We start from the raw sequence: 23,254 nt of genomic DNA on the forward strand, positions 1-23,254 counted from the left end.
AGGCAGGCAGCAATGGCTGGCCTGGCGGGCGGGTAAAAACAGGCTGCAGCCATGTCGCGTATGCGCACGATGTTGCAGATGTGCAATAGGGACTGACTGGGCAGGGAGTGGAGAAGCAGGCAGAGAGGGACGGGGCCAGCCAGAAGCCCGTTTTACCAGTTCTCCGTACTACCGGGAACCATAACAACCGGTTCTGCCAAACTGGTGCAAACAGGTAGAATACCACCCCTGGATCTAGAAATCCTAGTAGATAACAACTTCAATATGAGCCAGCAGTGTGCTCCAGCTGCCAAAAACCCAATACAATTCTAGGCTGCATTAAAAGAAGGATAGAATCAAGATCATGTGAAATGTTAGTACTGCTTTATAAGATCTTGGTAAGACCACACTTGGAATACTGCATCTAGTTCTGGTTGTTACAATATAAAAAGGATGTTTAGACTCTAGAAAGAGTTCAGAGAAGAGCATTAAAGATGATTAGGGGTCTGGAAGCTAAAACATATGAAAAGTGGTTGCAGGAATTGGGTGTGTCTAATCTAGTGGTCTAAGGTCTAAGTACGACATGATAGTAGAGTTCCAATATTTGAGGGGATGCCCCAAAGAAGAGGAGGTCAACCTATTCTCCAAAGCACCTGAAGGCTGAACAATTATACAGTGTACAAACTTGATTGAGCATGGTATATTTCCATGCTAAATGTGAATTTGTACATACTATTTCTTCGGGATGTTTACAGATTCAAAATAATAAAGCAATGCATGTGGCAGTGCAGAAGTTGGGAATCTTTTTACTCAGTATTTTATAGTATTTCCTTTGACATACATTAAGAAAATTAGCCTTAATTATTATCCCTAATAAAGGAATAATAAAACAGAATAGAGAAAGGACAAAATAAAAATATTCATGTACAATAACAAATATTTTTATTTATCCAAATATAAGGTTGTCTCCGCAAAATGAGCTAGTAATTGAAATGATAGGGGGTGTTTTGAACAAAAATTGAAACGGGCATGTTTCTAATAAATTCAAAAGCTTTCAAACTCCAATAACACCAATCCGTGCTTTCATAATTACTTAATAAAGATATGAAGCATCTAACCATCACTTTAAGCCTGTGGTTACCATTCTTCCTGAAATGAACTATTATCATTTATATCTTAGTTTGTATTGTGAAACAACAGAGATTATTTCATACTGACACACTGGAAACACTGGTATGTCATTAACATGCCAGTCATTCCACATTCCCAGATCACCTTTTCTAGTAACTCTTATTAAAATGCTAACTAGCAGAGAGAGAAAGATGAACCCAATGACAATGGGACTGAACAATAATATTAGCTTCTGAGTTATGTCTTTCACAAGTGCTAGAGTAAAATAAGTGTATTATATAATGTATTATCTTTCTATTCAAATTGGCTTCCTACTATGAGAACTCTATGCTATGAGATTCAGTTCAGAATACATGATAAATGATGTCACTAATTTCCTAGAATGAAAAAAAGAGTCCACCCACCCTTTTATGCAACAACTATCTTTTTCCTCCATAACAAGATTTGTCTGCTAGTCAATCTGGAGTTCTAAGAAGGTTAAAATGTACTGCCCACATGCGCAGGCAAAAGGAAACCTCATTTTTAGAGGAAATATAAGGCTGGCCACGAGAAGGGAACTTGGAGGCAGGAAATCCATGAAGACAAAGGTATTTGCTTTAGCTGCTGCAATCCTCCTTCTGGACATAGGGCAGTCAGAAGAAAATCTGAAAGCAATATTTCTTCAGAAACCATTGTTCTAGGCAATTTTTAATCCTCTGATAAAAGTGATACAATTAACTACACCAAAGACTAGGATTTTCCAATATATGCCCTGAGTTTGTTGTAGTAATTCTTCATTTGCCTGATGGCAATACATCACTTTCTTTGAAACAAAATAGAATATAAGGATAGTAAGATTCTTATATTCTTCGGCAGGGTGGGTATCCTTATAACTACAGATATTAACAGACAACATCTCCTGCATTTCATAGGAAACATTCTTTGATCCTTTAAGCAGTTAAATGCTACATGCTTTTTCAGCATTCACAGAAAGGCAGTTCTGGCAAATTTAAAATAGCTCAGATACTTTTATGTAATAAAAAAGCTTGTACAAGTAGGCATTTCCTCCATGCAGATCGGAGGGAGGGAGAGCCACCCACTGTCTGACTTATTGGAGCCTGGCCTCTTTCTGTTTACAAATCCTGGAGCCAAACCGGGGCACTGGCTGGAGGCGGGCGGTCTGCTTCCTTGCTTACAACTCAGCCTTTGTCTAATACTGCTGTTCCAAGAGTTCTGTATATGCAAGCAGCAAAGCAGAGTTTTCCTACAGTGGTTATCCTGGGTTCTTTTTCCCTGGCCCCCCCACCAATTGTATTCTAAAAAATATAACGATTACGGTATTTATATTTTCCTCAGAGACAAGACCTAAAAAAGGCTTCCAGCCAAAATTACTTTACTCTTTTGTGGAATTGATCCAAAATCCTCATATTTTCAAACAGAACAATTACGTTTTCTCCTCCACTATCCAAAATATACTTTTTTAAAACATAGTGCCTCCAGTACAGAATTATGGATTTAAATGTGTGTGTGAATATGTGTGTAGAATATTCAATTTCAATAATTTCATGACTTTCTTTACTATTATTAGTGTTGGCAAAAATGTTTTCAATTTATCTTTTGTACTACAAATAGCTTGTAATCTGTCACAGATTTAACAGTCTTTTACTTCTGCGTTTTTATTAAAAGGTGTACAATATTCAGATCTGGACAAAGGAACCTCACAACCAGCAAGGGCACTGCTTCTGTATCTGTCAGCTGCTCCTTAAAGGAGTATTTTCTTTTTCTGGGCTTATGCAGTATTGGAGCTCAGGAAAATATGCTGCTTAATTAATTTAGTATACTACTTTGCATTAAATACCCACCTTCAAGAGTTATTTTGAGCTGTGCACCATTGCATATACAGGTATCCTCAACTTAAAGACTACAGTTGAGCCCAAAATTTCTGTTGTTAAGTGAGATAGTTGTTGAGTGAATTTTACCCCATTGTTGTGATTCGCCAGCAGCAGGTGCAGACGGCTGTGGTCTCGGAGAGTGAGGACTCAGATGAGGGCTATGCATGTGATGCAGGGACAGGGCCAAGACCATCAGGGAGTGGAATGCTGCCTTCAGAGATTGTGGAGGCTGGCAGCAATGATGAAGAGGTCCACGGGGATCCCGTGCCCAGCGTGCATGCGCGCAGGGCTGCTCGAAGGAAAGAGCAGCTACAGCAGCATAGGTGACTCGGGAGTAAGGCTGCAAGGTAATAGCCCCTCCCTTAAGAGATAAAAGCCAGCTGAGAAACTGGAGTTCTTTGCAGAAAGCAAATAAGTTTTTGCACTCATCCATAATCCCATGGACGTTCAGAGTATCTTGGTTGGTGTTTGGAGACTCTTTGTGTTTGAAATATTTCTTAGTAACTTTATCTAGTATACTTGGCAGACTTGCACAACCTTGGCAAGGCACATTCTTATCAGAGACAATTAGTTTGAAACAGCCTTTTAACCGTGAAGGAACGGAATTTGTAAAGAATCATTAAAAGGTTTTGCTGTTACCTCTGTTTCGTGTTTGTTTCCTTGGAACAAAGTTTGGGTCAGAACACCCATTTTACAACCTTTCTTGCCTCAAATGTTAAGTAAATCACGGCAGTTGTTAAATTAATAATATGGTTGTTAAGTGAATCTGGCTTCCATATTAACTTTCTTTGTCAGAGCACCTGAATTTTGGTCAAGTGACTATGGGGATGCTGCAACAATCTTAAGTGTGAAAAACAGTCATAAGTCACTTTTTTCAGTGCCATTGCAATTTCAAACAGTCACTAAATGTGTCTTCAAATTCCATCCTCTTAACAATGAGGGATCATTTTTGTAATCATAATGGCAACAATGCACTGGAAAACCCAACTTTCTTTTCTTTAACATTTTTCTCGCAACTTGAGGGAATGTGTATTCTTTCTATACATTTGTTCATAGGTGCCAACAGCATATGGTCAGGTATTGGCACTTGCCACAGGCATTATATAGCCAGACTTTTTAAAAAGGTCTTCCTATTCAAGTTTGTCAAGATTTTATATTTTTCCATGAGGAAAGATGCTTCTGTTTAACTGACAAAATCTGGCATCAATTGGTAATCTATGGGACTAACTTAGAACTAAGGATACATTTCCTGGCAGTTAGAATAATTAATCAGTGGGATGCCTTGCCTCCAGAAAATGTGGTGTTGCAACCCTGGAGGTTTTTAAGAAGAGATTCAATAACCATTTGTCTGAAACGGTATAGGGCTCCCTGCTTGAGAAGGGGGTTGGACTAGAAGATCTCAAAGGTCCCTTCCAACTCTGTTACTCCGTTATTCTAATTTCTGTTATGGAGCAAAAGCAAAACAAAGGCAAAAAGGCTCAAATCCCTGCAGATATCAAAATCCTATCTGTATGAAAGGTTTACTTTTTTTTTACCCACTAAGTCAGTATTGACTCCTGGCGACTGCCTGAACTAATCCTTACAATCTTTGTGGCAGTATTTTCATAAATGGTTTGCCCTTGCCTCCTCATGGCTGAGAGAGAATGACTGGTCCAAAGTCACTCAGTTGGTTGTGCCTAAGGCAGGATTAGAACTCACAATCTCCTGGTTTCTAGTTGATGCCTTAACTACTACCCCAAACTAGCTCTCAAGATTCTTACTACTTCTAACTGTACCTATCAGTTTTCTGCCTTACTAATTCCATTGGAAGCAAGTCATTCATGCTTCTTAGTATCAGTAAAGAGCCAATGCTGAGAATCTAACCTATCAATGTTGTCCCACAGACACTGTTCCCTATTTTATTTCAATCTCTTATTTTAAAAAATTAGATCATGCCCTAAAAAACAGTATTTCTTGAAATGTGGAAGCTCTCTATTTTGCAAAATCTCAGGGTAGCTTGGAATTATTTTACCATCTTAGTAACAACCCAAAGAACATTAAACAAATCTACATATTCTCACATATTGACTCAATAAATACAGGAATGCATATATGTGAGTCAATCCAAGGATTTCTGCAATAGCTGGAAAAAACATCCATCTCTTCTTAATCTAATTTATTCTGTTCTGAATACTATTTGTACAAAAATACATTATAATTAATATTAGAGTTGTCACTGAATTAGCACATACTAAAATGCAGGCACACAAAATGGCCCATTCACTGCTAAAATGATAACAGTTTCTATAGCAACTGAGCAATGTTCTTTTATTTACACTTTTAAAATATTATTTGCAAATGTGCAAGCAAGCGACAATAATCTACCAAAGAATACATCCTAATATTAAATTCCAATGATCTTCAAGACATCAAACAAAAATAAATAAATATTCAAATCAATAGTGATCATTAGATATAGTTCTTTAAAAAAATCATCTTGGGAACTTTTAAGGACTAATACTTCTACTATTTACTTGCTATTATCTAAATGGACTGAATACTGAGGGAATAGAGTTCTAGTTTCTTTTGGAAACTTTGCATGTGCCCACATCTGTTTCAGGAGTTTATGGAACTGACAGGAATCCAGAGAAAACACTCTCAGATGCAAGTTAAAGTCTGCATACACAACACTAGAATGTTAGTCCATTCTTGATTCTTTCTCTATTGGTTTTATTAGATATCTAAGTGGAATCAGTTTAAAACATTTCAAACAAGTAGGCACTTATTTCATATACATTTCTAAAGAAACAGAACAAAATCTAAAATTCAAAGAAAAAGACGTAGAAGGAAAAATAAAGAAGACTTCAAAGATCCTTCAGTCACTAAGGCAATGTATTTGGTATGTACTATTATTAATAATAAACAGTACCTAATGCTAAAATAATATTTTACCTTTCATATAAAATGTTCATATGAATCCAAAATATTATTGGATAGAATTTCATTTACAATTTGCACCTTTGAATAGCAACAGTGCTTCGATTAATTAAATATTAAAACAAACCAGTTTTCATATCTGTGACCACATATTAATTTGTATAGAATACATTGTAAATGCGGCTTTAAAAATCTAGCTATTTAAAAAGACACATACACAAAAGTTTTCCTCAAAGTCAGAAGCTTTCCTTTAGATTTTCATTTTTGAATTATTTGTGAAACCAGATATATGTTTTTAGTTACTTTGAAGGAGAAAGTTCCTTTAAGTAATTCTGAAAAGCTGCAGTAGCATGAAATAATGTCATTGTCAAACTCAGGTTGTCACACTGGCGTCACCTGACGTATTGGGACATTTTCCCCCTTGCTAAACCGGATATCGCCAGCACAAGATGCATCTAGCCCACGGGCCGGGAGTTTGATGCCCTGCACTAGACAATCTGTGACCCATTGGGTTATTATTTCAGATTTTTTTTTTTTTACCAAATTCCTTGATGCCTTCAAAAATGACAGAGCTTCTAATATGCCTCCTTCATTCAAAAAGTTCTTAAAAATTCAGAGGAATAGTCAGCGAAGTATGCCTTGAAAAGAACTGTATCGCACAGTCAAACATCAGCTGTTGACTACAGGAAATGCTTTATGATGCTTTGTCATAAAATGATTTATAAAAAATGTTATGTCACAAAATGTTTTATAAAATTTGCCAAATTTCAATTCCATCTTTCCTGCAATTTGGACAACATTCTATAAATAAGCCTCTTTGAGTTGAAAGGTTTTGCCCTAAAATGGGCCATTTTTGCACATTTAAAGGTTATAGACATGAGAGTTTTAGTAATAAGATTAAAGCAAATATAAGACAAAAAAAACCAAGAACACTTTATGTTAAAGCAAAGTACTCCTTCTTAACGCATAATGAATTACAGGGGACTATTTAAATAAATAAAAGGTATCAATTATAATGCACCAATTCTTTCCAATTTACATATTTAATTACTGAGTGGCCATTATAATACATTAAATTAACACTTATTCCTCTTTTTCTAAATATGGATGTCAGTGAATATTTTAGCCTGAATTCCAAAACTAATTACTTTAAATTATAGGTGACCTTTTAAAATTACACATTGTTTGTGCAATTTTACACAATATTAAATTTTCCAACAGAGAATAATATCCAGTTTAACTGATCATATTTTCATCTTTCTCCTTTCCCAAAACTAATGCTTACCAGGTCCCACGTCTGCAAAATAATCTGCTTCTAGTGACTGGATCAACAAATACACGAGAAAAAAGGTTCTTTACTTTCTATTTACGTAGCATTTGTAAGGAAAATTTTATCTCTTGGGCTTCCAGGTTCTCTTCTGCTTCAAGGAGAACAGAGAAGGATAGGAAAAATCTTGCCTCTTCTCCATGTGGCTGTGGTGCAACAGGAAGCTTGTTTTCCAACAATTAGGAAAATAGGGGGATGGTGGGAACAGAACGTTAACTATCCTAAGCTTTTAGATTGGTTCAGAAAAGTAGAGCTCTTGATTTTTTTCTAGGACAATTCAGAATATTTCAGAATTAAACCAACATGAATGTGACTGATTTATCTTCAGAAAGCCAAGCAGCAGTTTGGCCATTCTGTAATGAGTTGACAATTATAATCTGCTATCTACCCCTTCAAATCTGTCATTTTCATTGTTCTTCATGACATAAAATACATTTCTAAATGAACTTAGATCCTCCTGTATTGCCAACAGGTTTTTTTGTCTGTCAAGAGTTGCCAAATGGATATGTAAATGCTTTGAGATGGCAGTAAAGGCTGAAACTGCAATCTGCATGAAACTCAATATTGGTTAGATAGAACATCAATCTTTTCTGCTCTAGGTGGCTATCTCTAGATTGATTGATCAAATGTATTGATCTCTTGTCATCTTGCCTGAAATTGCACAATCTGCTGAGTTTTGAACGTTTTAATATCTTTTCTAATGTATGACATCTCTGAATGCCACTTAGCAGTGTTATAGGTAATTGGCATCCATGAGAATTATGCTGCTGACCTTTCCTATGTAATGCCCTCTTATAAAAATGGAGATTATTAGCCTCGGCTGGTAACAGATGCTAAATTTAATAAGTATATTAATAAGTATATTTAATAAGTATATTAGATTATTTTTATATTAATGACAAATATTTATGCCTTATGTTGGGAATCAAATTTGTAAACGTTTTAGATCAGTTCTACTATCAAATGTTTTTCTTCCTTTAGAGGTAACTTTACCACTAGTTACACTTTAACACTTTGCATTTCATAATCTATTCATTTCACTTAATTTTTATTGCACAGGAATGTGAAAAGCTTGAAAAAATAATTTTAGTGAAGCAAAGTATTCCACCAGTTATATAATCTGTATCCTGCTTACAACAGCAACTGCCCTTTGGTGAGAAGCCAAATTAACCCGATACCATTATCCCATTCAATGAACTGTGGTGTTATATTTGAAGTATTTCCCATGAGATTATGAGCTGCCACACCACCATTTTTCTCTAGCCAGAGAAACCAGGGTCACTGCCAGACATATTCAGAGCTGCAAACAAAGAAGAAAACTGGCAAACAATAAAGGAACACTCTCGTCCTCCAATTAATGCAACATATCTCAATGCTATGGTAGCATTTTGGATTTGATCTCTAAATAGGCAATTGAGCTCATGGCAGAGGGAATACAACACTTATCTGTGACATTTTAAAGATATAGTTGCGGTAAGATAGCAAACAGATGCTTCTGTGTGCTCCAAAGCACCTTTTGGATAATCTTATTTGAAGCATTTCATGCTGTAGCAGACTGTCTTCCTTCTGAGCTTAAGTAAGAGCTAAGCAGAAATAGAAATAAATACATTCACTTCAGAAGTGGTATTCAGCTGGTTCAAAAATTTTAACTAATTCGGAGAACCGCCAAATACCTCTGGCTGGTCCCACCCCTGCCTGCTTGCCCCACCACTCATCTCACCCCACCACTCATCTCGCCCGCTCTCCCATTGCTAGCCTGCCTTTGCCTACCACTGCTGCCTTTCAGACCTGGCTCTAACCATCCTTCCACCTGCATGCTGCCCGCCCACTCGCCCTCTGTCTCAGATCAAGGGATACGTCAGTCCCTGGCTCAGGCCTTCGCCGGGGCCTCCAGACACGTGCCACCTGCTCCCCTTCTGCCTCAAGTCAGGGGACGCACCAGTCCCTGGCTCAGGCCTCCCCTGGGGCCTCTGTCTGCATGCCAGCCACACCACCCACTCACCCTTGCCTCGCTCACCTTCCGAAGAACTGCCTTGGTGGGAGGGGCACATGATGAGGCTCAGCCACCTTTTCTGAGAAGCCTCCAGACGCCGGTAGTTTTTGGCGCAAGAAGCATCCAGCCGCCACTGCTGGCTCGGTTCCAGCTGACAAAGAAGCGGTGGCTGGAGGCTTCTCGCGCCGAAAACTACTGAAAATTACAGGCTGAAAGAAACCTGAAGTCCTGTTGCCCCGTTGTGCCCTGTTCTTCATGCCATTGCCTGCCAGGGACACTCGTGGCCAGACATGGCCAGGAGAATGGTCTGCTGTGCCGGAGGGACTTGCCCACACACCATCTCCTCACAGAAGGTCCTGGTGCCATGAAGTGTGTGTTTGCTGTGTGTATGTTTGAGGCCGAGAAAGAGGAGAAGTCTTGGCCAACTTTTCTGCCTCCCTTCTCAGCGGAGCTGCTCGGAAGACAGCTGCCATAGTCTGTCCCTTTAAGGCACTTTGATGCGGGGGAGAAGGGACCATAAAGTGACAGGCTGCAGGAGCTGCCTTCCGAGCAGCTCCGCTACGAAGGGAGGCAGAAAACCTCAGCTAAGTCTTCTCCTTTTCAGGCATACACACAGAGTGTGCACACATCTCATGGCGCCGAGACCTTCTGTGAGGAGATGGCACATGGTCAAGTTCCTCCAGCGCCATGAGATGTGTGTCTGTTTGCTCTGTGTGTATGAGGCTGAGGAGGAGAGAAGCAGCCAGGTTTAATGCTAGAAGACTTAGCCGAACTTTTTTTTAAAAAAAAATTAAAATAAAGTTTATTTAAGTTTCATATATTTAAAACATTTAAAAAGAAACAAACATATAAACAAATATATATATATACATATATACATTTTGCAGCAGGTATTGAGCATTGGTTACATTTTCCTTTTCTTTTTTTCTTTTACCCCATAACATTGACGTGATCTACCTTGTTACAGTACCTTCCTCATTCTTTTAATGTTTTAATTTCACAGAATACTTTATGATTAAATGCACGTCCTTCATAGTTTCATAACTTATTCAGTTGTCAGATGTTGCTTTTTCTTTAACCAATGCTTGAAGTTTGTATTCCTCTTTTTTAACATTTAACCCCCTGATGTCTTGATTTTGTCGGATTTGTACCAGTAGTATCTCTTCTGCTAATATATAAAGTAGGAGAGCCAAGGGGCATCCTTGTCTTACACCCTTATTTATCCATATATTATCTGTATTTTCCCCATTTATTAATATTTTTGCAGTTTGGGTATTATATTGTTTTAATGAATCTTAAAAAAATTTCACCAAATTTCATGCCTGTCAGTTGTTTAATAAGAAAATTCCAATTCAAATTGTCAAAAGCCTTCTGAGCATCTAAAAACATCAGTGCCATTGTTTTAGTTGTGTGTACTTCACAGAATTCTAAAACATCCATAATTATTCTTGTATTTGTCTTCATTTATCTATATGGCAGAAACCCATTCTGGTCAGTATGAATAATCCTACTTAATATTTCTTTCTGCCAATATTGTGGCCAAAAATCTTGTAATCTACGTTTAAAAGTGATGTTGGCCTATAATTTTGAATTTTTTGTGGGTCTGATTGCTCTTTGTGAATAAGGTTCAGTCCATGACTTTGATATATTAGCGCTATCCAAGGCTTCATTATATAAGTCTGTCATTAACTCCTCCAATAACTCTTGAAACTCCTTATAGAATTCAGATGGAATTCCATCCAGGCCCGGGGTTTTATTTAGTTTTTGGGCTCCAATTGCCTTTCTAATTTCTTCTGTGGATATTTTACTATTTAAAATACATTTCTCCTCATCTATAATTTCCGGTAATTTTTTTCCCTTCAAATATTGATTAGTAAGTTCTTCTGGCATTTCTTCTTGATTGTATAGATTTGTAAAAAAGTCCTTGGCAATATCTTTCTTTTCCTTAGCCTGTTCTGTCTCACCTGTGGCCACAAAGTGAGAGTCCAAATGTCCGAAAGGAAAAAACACAAACAGACAATATCAGGAACAACAGAGTTAACTTTCCTTTGGCTGAATTCGTCGTTGGCAGTTTTCCCAGAAGCTGTCTGCAAATTCTTTTTTTTTTTAAACAAATTTTATTGATTTTTTAAAGACAAACAAAACTTAAGACATAAAAGCATAAAACCTCCTTTCTAAAAATTACTTATAAGTTTTAACAAGACAAATAAAACATTACTTTTTAAGACATAGTTCCACATTACCACATTTCCATTTAAGCACGTATATATCTTTTCCAAATTTCTCATTATTTCTCCCTTCACTTTTATTCAATTATATTTCTTTCTATCAAGGTTTTATTAATTCTCAATCAAATATAAACATTTATACAGCATGATTCCAGATTATCACATTTCCATTTAGACACCTATATATCTTTTCCAAATTTCTCGTTGTTTCTCCCTTCACTTTTATTCAATTATATTTCTTTCTATCAAGGTTTTATTAATTCTCAATCAGACAAAACATAAAACAAGACATAAAAACATAAAACCTCCTTAATTATCATTTATACACGTCTTTTCCAAGTTTCTCATTGTTTCTCCCTTTAGTTTTATTCCTCCAAGGTTTTATTAATTCTCAATCGAACATAGCTAACCAAAACACAAAACATAAAACTTCTTTTGAAAAGTGGCTTAGCCCCGGGTTACATCTTTTTTTACAGACCTATATCAAATTCATGCTCACCTTATATACCATTCTTATCTTATTTACCATTCTATATTTTCTATATAACTTCTCCCTTCTTTTCACTCTCTTAATTATATTTTGTTTATTTCATCTTATTTTAAAATCATTATACTTGTATCTATCTATATCTATTGTCCGTTCTTTTCCAATTATCTATATATAACTTCTCTTTATCAGAAAATTTCCCCTGTGGTCACTTTTAAAGTGTAACGCCTTTCTATCTTTCCCCTAAATTAACACTTAAAATAGTAGATAATTTCCATTCTGATTCTGCTTAGTACATTCTACATGTTGCATTTAAAATAAAGGAATAATAAATTTACAATATCGTTAAGTATATAATTTCCATTCTAATTCTAATTCTACTTAGTACATTATTTTAAAATAAGACAATGAAATAATAAATTTATAATAACATTAAAGCAATAACAAGTTAAACTGTAACTAAACATTAATCATTTTACACATTCTCTTTGATATTTTATTGAGTATTGAAATCTATCATTATTTTAATATTTTAATATTTTATTAAATCTTATAATATTCCAATGGACTATTTCAAATGCAAATACTACAATACTATCTTATGTACTCTTGCAGAATCTTTAATTATGCTTTACTCTTTATCTCTGAAAAAAATCTGCTTTTTAACATCTTGTTTCAGGCCTTTATGGCTTTTTTTTCCCTTTTTCCGTCCCTTTCTTCTCCAGTCTGGTCTTTTTGCCCCCCCATTCTCCTAACCTCCACCTTTTTAACTTCCCCTCTCTGTTGTATTTCTCTTTTCTGTTGCTTTCTAACATTGTACCTTTTTTTCACCTTATTTTTCTTTTTCTTGGTTGTTTTATTAACTCTTAAATTCTCATTTTTCCTTCCTCTCTTCCTATTTTCTTTCTTAAGTAAACTTTTTTGTCCATTAAAAATGGCTTCTTTTTCCTCTTCTTCTTCTTCTCCTTCTTCCTCATGTATTTGCTGATATGTAGAAACCGCCATTTCTAAAAAGTGAAAGACAGCTCCCAAAGAATCCTTGCCTTCTTGTTCTCTTTCCTTTAGTTTTTCATATTCCATTTTTAATTCATCCACAGATAGTGCCATTGTAAAAATTTTTAAAAACAACCCAAATGTTTTTAGTCTTAAAGTAATTTCCAAATGTCAAAGTTATCAAACAGTCCAAACAAACACAAAGTATTTCCTCTTCTTCTCTTTGCAGTTTTTCCTCCTGGGGAAAAATCCCAAAATATATTCTAAAGCTGTATTACAGTTAGTTGCTGGTCTTATAATCTTCAAGGCGTCTCCTCCAACAAATTTTTAAAGGTTTTTTTAGTCCTCTCCTTCCCACTTATAACAAAGAGCTTATTTTTACCTTAAAGAAGCAGGTTTTTCAGTGCTCATTTGCTTTCTCCATAGGGAAGGGGAGTAAACTTTCCTTCAGCACTTCCGCCGCTTTAACAACTTCTTTCGGAAACAAATGTATCAATCCAAAAGTCAGGTTTCCAGGGTGTTTAAAAGTATCTTAATGTCCCGGTTCTCCTTCTGATTCTTCCTCCTGCACAGATCTTATCCGGTTGAAGATTCCTTTGTGGCTGCCATTTCTGACAGCCGCTCCACCGCCTCAGGAAAAAGGAGTCTAGCCAGCTGGGAAAAGGGGTTGCGATATCCCCAGACCCCTGCCCGGATCTCCTCTGTCTTCCGCTACATCTTCGGGGTAGCGACAACCCCCAAATCCAATTGGATCAGGGGTACCTCAGTGGCGAGCACAGCAGGGACCCGCAGCGTCGTGGATTCCTGCCGCCGCCGAAGCCTGCAACCGGAAGTTCCCCGCTGTCTGCAAATTCTGATAACGAGCAGAACTATAAATCAGAGACAAACGGCAAACAGAAATACTTTGTCCAAACTGCAGACGCAAATTAACAAGTTGGACACGAACGGGGATTCAAAGCTAACACGCCTCCTTATATTCCGTCTCCTTCCAGTTTGTGCTTGACGTTTCTGCTTACGTCTGTTCCTGGCATCAAACCAACATTCTTCGGTTTGATCTTCATCCAAGGACTCCGGCACGTTCTCCTGCTTATCTGCAGACACCTGAGGCATAACTAATGAGGAAGGTCCTGGAGAGGATGAGGATTCCGAAACTTCCAGCAAAGCAGGTTCAAACCCCAATGCCAAGTCCTCCTCTTACTCCTGACTCCCATTTATATCACTCAACAAGGCAGGCTCAAACCTTAATGCCAGATCTTCCTCATCACTCGAGCCTATGTCTTCTGACAGAGAAGGTTCAAACCTCTGAGTCACAACACTTTCCCCTTTTGGTCTTGAAGAGCTACAATCATTCTTTTTCCTTGTTCTTTATTTTATGGGCTAACCATCTCCCTGGCTTATTTGCATTTTCAAAATAATTTTGTTTTACTAATTTAACTTTTTGGGCCAGGTCTTCCTGCATACTTAAATGTATCTTATGTTTTACCAAATCTATTTCTTTACTAGTGTTTTGATTATTTGGATCAATTTATCTACTTACTTCTAAATCTTTAAGTTTCTCTCTCCACACATTTTGTTGTTGCCTTTTTTCTTTATTCTTTTTAGTACTAGAGCCAATAGTTAAACCTCTCACGTAAGCTTTGTTGTATCCCAGAGATTTTGAAGGGACGTATGCTCTCTATTATTTATTTCAAGAAATATTTTCAATTCTTTTCTCACCATTTCAATATATTCGTTATCTTTTAGTACACTATTATTAAATGTCCATCTTCCAGTCATTCTCTTTCCTTTCCACTTAATTTGAATAGGGTTATGATCAGCCCATACATCTGGCAAAATCTCTATATTTTCAATGTTTTCCATTAAGCCTGGGTCCATCCAAATCTGATCTATTCTAGACCAAGAGTGATGGGGATTGGAAAAGAAAGTATATTGCTTTTTAGTTGGATATAGTTCTCTCTACACATCCTTCAAATTTAATTCCCTCACCATGTTATTAAAAGAAGGTGGGAATAGTCCCCTTTTATTTTTACTTTTTTGGAACTTTTATAGTCTTTGTCCTTGTCTGAAACAGCATTTAAATCTCCTACAATACATACACTTGTACATTCAGTTTCTACTATCTTGTGATGGAGTTTATTATAGAATTCTTTTTGATTTACATTCGGGGCATATACTGTAACTAACAAAATCTTTAATATTATTTCTATAAATAGCATTCTCCCTTCATCATCCTTATATACTTGTTTGTGTTGCAGCCAATCTTTTATATATACTACGATACCCCTTTTTCTTTGATTTGAAAGAGCCCAATAATTTTTCCCCAAATTGGTATCCTTTAGGAGGTCTGCCTGTTTATCTATGATGTGTACTTCTTGTATACAAGTTATGTCTGCATTTTGTTTTTTAAGTTTTTCAAATGACTGTTTTCTTTTTAATGTTGAGTTTAAACCATTGATATTAACTGAAAATAAGGCGATTTTTCTGTTCGTGTTATTGTCTGTGTAGAGCATTTTTTGTTTCTTTCCTTGTTTGGGGTTCTCTTGTACTTGGTCTGTTGTCCTCATCTTCTCTAAGTTTCTGAGATTCTGACTGTGGTACAAGTTCTTTCTCTTCAGAGAGTTGTTCTTCCTGACTTCTTGTATTTAAATCTTCTCCACTTTCACGTTCTTCCTCAGGTCCCAGATATTGTTCGGAAATTGATGCGCTTTCTCTATTGTATCAATTATATATTTTTTATCCTGCCGTGTTACTAGGAGCCCTTCTGGGGTGAGCCATCTGAACGATATACCATTCTTAATTAACTGAGATGACAAAAACTGGTAGCCCCTTCTTTGCTCCCTAACTCTCCTAGGTATTTGCTTCAACATTACCACTTCATGATCTTTATATAGCAGTGGCTCATCTCTGGTCTTGCCGTATAACATGTCTCGTATCGTCTTTCTCGCGAATCTGATGTGGATTTCTCGGGGTAGTCTGTCTTCGGGTGTAATGGGTATATACTCTGTAGACCTCATCGATGTCATTCTCAATTTCCTGTTTGTCTTTCTGTAGGGCTGTTGCTATCAAATTCACCATTATTTCACATAGATCTTCCTTTTTATCTTCAACAACCTTCTGGAATCTCAAATAAAATGATGCTTTTTCTAATTCTATATGCACCACGGAATCCGGAAGTTCACAATATAAGACTTTCCAATTTTGTTCCGATTCCTCTAATCTCTTTTCCACCACCTCAGTTCTTGCCTCTACTGTGTTTAATTTTTGTTCATTTTTTGTCATTGTCTTCTGCATCTTTCCAATTTTGCTATCCAAATTTTGTATCTCGTTCTCCACTCCTCCTATTTCCGTTCTCATTTCTAATTTCATGACTTCGTGATTCCTTGCTATCAGTTCATGGGTTTTTACCATCATCTCCTGCATCATAGCAAGTGTTGACTGCACTGCCTGCAAACTTTGGACGGAACTTGTCTTTTCCACCAGTAACATTGTGTCAATCGATCTCTGTCCCAGAGGTGAAGATGTCACTGTTGTAGGTTTCTTCCCTGATTTTACATTTGTAGTTATTGTTGCCATTTTAACTATTTGTAGAAGCTCTCTCCAATCCACCATCAACTATCTCTAGTAGAGTTATTGTCTTCTCCTTTAAATACAGTATACGTATTTACACATATATTATTAAATAAGAGCTTTCTATTACATATCTTCCCAGACAGATCTTATTTCTATTTCTTAACTGGTCAAATATTCTAAGGTTTAGAGAGTTAAATATTAATCCAATATATATATATGTATGTATGTATGCGTATACGTATACGTATGTATGTATGTATGTATGGCATTCAGCTTTGTTCGGGTATTTTCCCAAGTCATTGTAGTTGTGCTTTTAAAGTTGTAGCAACGTTTCAGCAGAATCTCATCTGCCATCATCAGGCTTCTGTATATGATGAGGTATCTGATGATGGCAGATGAGATTCTGCTGAAACGTTGCTACAACTTTAAAAGCACAACTACAATGACGTGGGAAAATACCCGAACAAAGCTGAATGCCATACATGTAAGTACCCGCGAAAACTTGAGAAAACATACATACATACATACATACATATATAGTTAATCCACTATAAATACGATATCAGTATGCTTAACCAGAAAACACCAAACCTATATAATCACGCAATTAATGTAAATAGTTAAAGCACCCAGCTCACTAATATATTTAAATATATGAATTTATCTATTTCCTTAAGGATATATATTTAATTGATGTAAGTCTAATTTCTCCCCCCCCCCCCCTAGATTTCTTATATAGTACTTTTAAACAAAAATTGATTGGTATAATTTATCAATAGAACAATAAGATGAAAATAATAATATTATATAATTTTTCTTTGACCATGTAATTCATATGCTTATAGAATCACTTTCCAACAATTATTCAATTAATCGAAAAAGGTCAGTCAGTATTAAGCAATATTCTGTATACAAATTTCTAATATATTTGCCTCTATCAAATTATTTTCTACCAACGTCACTTAAACAGGTTTGTATCTTACCAATATCTATTAAATCAGATCCAGGTTTTTTTTTTGTTAATTGTCTTACAACTACTCTTAATTCAAAATATCCTCATTCCAAGTTACATAGTCACTTTCCCCGTTTGTGTATTTTCTTGTTACTCTTTTGTTGTTTTATTTCCACACAGTCACAGTTCCACTTATAAATCTTAAATAAATCTTTCTTATTTTATTGTCAGGATTGTCTATTAATATTTATCAAATTAAAGTTTCTTTTCCCCAGTCCTTTTTTCCGATCTTTCAATGCATCAAAAGTTCGTTTCCAAGTTTTACACTCTTAATTGTCCTTTCATTTTCCTATAACACTTAATCACTTTCACTTCTTTTTCTTTCTTTCCCCACATCTCAAATAAATGGACAATAAGGTTCTATAGTTCATTCCTCCACTTGCAAAGCAAATGTTATTATCGCACCCTTCGTCTCCTCAGGTTTTATGATTCCATTAGTCATCATAAATCTCTGCCATTGTTTCAGTCAGCACTCCTGTCAATAACTCCGCCGCTTCACCACACCACTCAGTTCGGAGCTTCCTTTACAATATACACCAATATTCTGAAAATCTTCTTTAAATACACCTTTCCAGTGCTCAGCCTGCTGTTTCCCTCTTTTCGCTTCTTTTAATCGGCTGGGCTGCTGTGTCTCCGGTTCCGATCATTATGGGTGTCACAATCTTCTTCTTCTGCCATTGGTTTTCAGGGGGTTCTTCTTCCAGCCTCCAGGATTGCGGCACCTCCCCAAGACCTCCGTGTCTTCCCCTTTCTTTTACCTATCCCTCTGGGGTCTGACAAAAAGCCACCAACTAGCAAAAATCAGAATCTTTCAGAGCAGCAATCCACTCCTCAGCTCCGCACCGACACAGCGCCCAACCAGAAGTCCGGCTGAACTTTTCTACCTCCCTTCTCAGCGGAGCTGCTCGAAAGGAAGCTGCCGCAGTCTGTCCCTTTAAGGCACTTCGATGCGGGGGAGGGGGAACCATAAAGAGATAGGCCGCAGGAGCTGCCTTTCGAGCAGCTTCGCTACAAAGGGAGGCAGAAAAGTTCAGCCAAGTCTCTTCCTCCTTCTCAGGCATACACACAGAGCGTGCACACATCTCATGGCAGAGGGACTTTATGTGAGAAGATGGCGCGTGGTCGAGTTCCTCCAGCGCCATGAGATGTGTGCCTGTTTGCTCTGTGTGTATGAGGATGAGGAGGAGAGAAGCAGCCAGGTTTAACGCTAGAGGACTTGGCTGAACTTTTCTGCCTCCCTTCTCAGCGGAGCTGCTCAGAAGGCAGCTGCTGCAGTCTGTCCCTTTAAGGTACTTCGACATGGGGGGAACGGGGACCATAAAGTGACAGGCTGCAGGAGCTGCCTTCTGAGCAGCTCTGCTGCGGAGGGAGGCAGAAAATTTTGGCCAAGTCTTCTCCTTCTTCTCGAGCATACATGCAGAGACGTGCACACATCTCATGGCAGAGGGACCTTCTGTGAGGAGATGGTGCATGGGCGAGTTCCTCTGGTGTCATGAGATGTATGCTTTTTTGCTCTATGTGTATGAAGCCAAGAAGGAGGAGAGAAGCAGCCAGGTTGAATGCTGTGGCAGAGAAGCAGCCAGGTTGAAAGCTAGAAGACTTGGCTGAATTTTTCTACCGGTTCTGTGGGCATGGCTTGGTGGTGGGGGTCATGTGACTGAGTGGCCCACTCAATGTCACTCACAGTAAGGTGCCACCCTACTTTTTTATGAGTGATGTAGTTGGCCACGCCCACTCAGTCACATGACACCACCACCCTGCCATGCCCACCAAGCCATGCCCAGAGAACCAGCAGTAAGAAAAATTTGAATCCCACCACTGATTCACTTCCATTACCGTTCTCTCAATTATAACTACCAAATTTCATAAAAATGAATGAGAATTATGCAGAATATAATCATTAACTTGGTTTTTCAAAATATGAATTCTTTCTCTGGTTAAGAACAACAACACTTATTAACACTATGGTCTTTTCCTTACTCACATATTCTCTTAAAGTGTGGAATATAAGAAACAGGCTCTATTACTATTCAGGATGTGTCTGCCAAGGGCTTTTAGGATTAAGATTAACAATGCAGAAAGCATATCTGAGAAAACCTCAAATACATTTTAGATCAATGTGCAAGGGGCATATACTCTGTTATTTTCTTATTATTCACTTGCAAAAGTCATCTTTATGTTTCCAACAGGGAATAATAAGAACACTGATTTGGATTTTTTTCAGCTAAAACTTGAATTATCCCATAGAACTGGTCAATATCTGTCAGTTTCTTCCACTATCACTAATAATGTAAATAATAAGACAAAAGCTTGATATACAGGTACTACACTTCATTATCCTCAGGCCAATGCCAGCACTTTTATTACATTTCTATCAATAATTAATTTGGTATTCTGTGATGATTCCTTAGCATGCTCTGAAAGGTATGAAGAAAAATGTTGATTTGTAAATGAAAAAGAATGACACAAACAATGGCCAATGAGAATATTCCTTGAAAATAAGCAATCTTGTGGTAAAGTACAGGTAACCCTCAAGTTATGACAGTTCACTTAATGGCCATTCGAAATTACAAAATAACCCCCAGAGTACTTATAACACAGTCCCGAAGTTACAAATGTTGCACCACCACAGCAGTTGTTCACACTTACAAACGACCATAGAGGCACTCAACATTCACCCTGCCTATTACACCACCACCCCGGGTCTCCACAGCAGCTGGGCCTGTGGAGACTTACTTATCTTGCAACGATCTAATGAGCCATCGGTTCCTTTGCCTGCTTTGGTGCATTTGCGGAGAACAGAGGCCTAAAGTAGTGCAAAATCGTGCAAGATCTCACGCTACTGATCTCGCACTATAGTTCTTTAGGACTGTTTTCTGTGAGGCCTGCAAGAGATCCACGGCAAAAGGTTTTATAAATGGAGGGAAGGCCTCTCCATTTGCAAAATCATTTGCCTTGGATCTCATGCAGACCTCCACTCGCAGAGAACAGTGGCCTAAAGTATTGTAGTGCAAGAGCAGGTGAGGTCAGTTGCTGGTGAACTAAGGCCTGCATCAGATCCACAGAAAGAGTGTCTGCAAGCCGACGAGACTTTGGGGCGGTGAAATTGCATTGCTTCAAGCCTCTGATCAGCTTGCAAATGCTTTCTGCATCTAGGCTGGAACTTCTGGGACCATGATCTCGCATGAGAACACAACCCCCAGAGGTCTCAGCATGAAAAGTGGTTGCAAGCAGATCAGAGGCTTGAAGCAATGTGATTTTGCTGCCCCAAAATTTCACCTGCTTGCAAATGCACCAAGACTGCAAGCAGGCAGAGAGGCTGGAGAGGAAGGAGACAGCTTGCTAGACAGGGGTTGGATTCAAAATTTTAACAACCGGCTCTGTGGGCATGGCTTAGGTGGTGGGTGTGGCTTGGTGATCATGTGACTGGGTGGACATGGCTTGGTGGTAATCTTATTGGCTGGGTGTGGCCAACTCAATGTAACTCACACTGAGGCACGCATCTCCTCGTCTGGCCTCTCATGGCTCTGGGGATGCTGCAACAGTTGTAAGTGTGAAAAATTGTCATAAGTCACTTTTTTCAGTGCCATTGTAACTTTGAATGGTCGTTCCACACAAGCAAAGTACCAGCAAAGGAAGGGAAAAAAATTCCACAGAAGTTCCTGAGACAGGAAGTCTGGTCCTGCCAAGAATGTAATAAGGATTAACAGAGAGGCAGTTTCTGTAAGTAACACCAGAATGTTTCCTTCCTGCCTTCCTTACAGGATTAGGCCAGTAATTTCTTCTGACAACCGGTTCTCCAAACTGCTTAGAATGTTAACAACTGGTTCTCGCGAATAGGTGCGAACTGGTAGAATCCCACCCGTTGCTAGATCATCGTAAGGTAAGTGACCTGTAACGGTAGGATGGAGGGCAGCAATTGTGGGCACCCCAGCGGAGGGAGCATAAGGTATCTCAGTGGGTCAGGGTGTCAAGTCTTGGGTGGTCTGAAGCAGGTGGCTGTTCCATTGCTAGGGCCCCCATGGCCTTCCCCACCCTGAGATACCTCATGTGCACTTAACAAGCCGCACATTTGCTTAGTGAATGTGTGGGTGAAAGCAGGGAATGATCACATTTGTTTGATATGATTCACTCCAACAAATCCTTGGGTTATGAATGTAATTGGCAGGCTCCATTACATCCCTAACTTGAGGATTACCTGTATTGAATTTCACTGTTAACGGAACAAGACAACCTCCTAGTACAATGCTATAGGAGATGGGGAAAGTAGGAACTTTAATTATTTTGAATATGAGTTGAAGGACACTTAATTAAGCATATAGATATTAAGCAATATTATTCTCTTGCTATTAGAGTTTGCTTTGTGACTTAAACCTATACTGAAAACCATAGAAAAGATTTAAATTGCTTCTATGTCCTTCTAACAATCTTTCATTAGTATTTCATCTTTTAACAACTGATGTTCAATGTTAGTTAAAAGTGTATTTTATGTTAATGGTTATAAAGATATTTTTTTTCAATTCAGAATATATTTGAAGAATTTGACAATATAACCTATGAAAAAATATCTATTTACTTGACACAACACAGACTGTGTTTTTGTCCAGAATGTCTCCTGCAATTTTGAAAGTTAACAAAAATGTGCCATTTCTTACAGAAGCCACCTTTCTCTAAGCTATTTATCACAAAGTTTTGAGAAGAAACAAAATACTGGAGCTAAAATTAAACTGATGACACCTTTGCTCAGATCCCAAGAGTTACTTGGTGTGCGGTTAGGCAAGCCATCATTCAGGCTTGTAGTAATATTTTAACAAACTATTAAAACACACAGATCCTAGTTTTATATCCTAGGGTAACAAATACCGTATTTTTCGGACTGTAAGATGCACTCCCCCCCACCCAAATGAGTGGAAATGTCTGTGCGTCTTATAGAGGGAATATTGCAGCGAGGGGGGGTTGGTGTGGCACTGATCGGCTGTTCTAGGTAGTGGGGATCACTGTCATACCCGTTCGCAGCGATTGGCAGTGAATGGGTCGAATTGAATAGGCCATGGTGAATGGGCTGCAATGAATGGGCTGGGGCAGTGCCAGATAGGCAGCAGAGGCAGATTTTTTTTTCTTGTTTTCCTCCTCTAAAGCTAATGTGTGTCTTATAGTCCAGAGCCTCTTATAGTCCAAAAAATACAGTAATTATATCTAATAAAAATATTCAAAACTAAATTTAAAGTTTAAAATACAATTCCAACCCCCACAAGTAAAATTCTATCCTGGTATGATGAACTCTTCCACATATATGTGAAACAGATTTATTGAAGCCTATATTTACAGTGATAATCTTACCTCATTGTAGCATAGTATCGTGAAATTTTATAAAGAATATGAGATGAAACTAGGAAGTCATAGTGCTTTTCTGGATGAAATAAATATGGGATCATTAACAGATAAAAAATAATAATAAGAGGATTTTTTTTTTTAGTGTCTCAAGCTCAACTCCATAAAGATAGCAGTAATACTCTTCCTTAAATCACAACTGCTGTTCAGTACTACTTGTAATGCAGCCTGGGATAACTCACCGGAAGATGTTGGAGGAACTGGTGGTGGAAAGTCCTCTGTGAAGTTAACATTGCACAAATTGGTACTACAGCAGCAGAAACGGTATGTCCCATTCTGAATCAAGGAAGGAGTGGCTGTTACTATGCATTCTTCAGCATGACACTCTTGGGGGTCTCCAATATGAGTCCAACATC

At 37.8% G+C, this 23,254-nt stretch overlaps 1 protein-coding gene and 1 long non-coding RNA gene across 4 annotated transcripts in view; one reads left to right on the forward strand and one right to left on the reverse strand.

Annotated features, from left to right (window-relative positions):
* Positions 1-23,254, reverse strand: part of BMPR2 (bone morphogenetic protein receptor type 2) — a 117,675-nt gene that overhangs the window by 52,677 nt on the left and 41,744 nt on the right. For all 3 annotated transcript variants that reach the window (XM_087915867.1, XM_087915955.1, XM_026696760.2), the window contains exon 3: positions 23,081-23,254. In XM_087915867.1, the coding sequence (XP_087771993.1) occupies positions 23,081-23,254 (174 nt within the window). The remainder of the gene's footprint in view (positions 1-23,080) is intronic.
* LOC148127926 (uncharacterized) lies at positions 1,521-23,087 on the forward strand. Its single transcript, XR_015740206.1, has 3 exons — positions 1,521-1,697; positions 21,272-21,390; positions 22,984-23,087. It is a non-coding gene; the product is annotated as an uncharacterized LOC148127926 (long non-coding RNA).

The sequence above is a fragment of the Pseudonaja textilis genome, chromosome 1 (genome assembly GCF_049901715.1).
Source record: "Pseudonaja textilis isolate UNSWEBS1 chromosome 1, rPseTex1.2, whole genome shotgun sequence".
In the NCBI taxonomy this organism is placed as follows: Eukaryota; Metazoa; Chordata; class Lepidosauria; order Squamata; family Elapidae; genus Pseudonaja; species Pseudonaja textilis.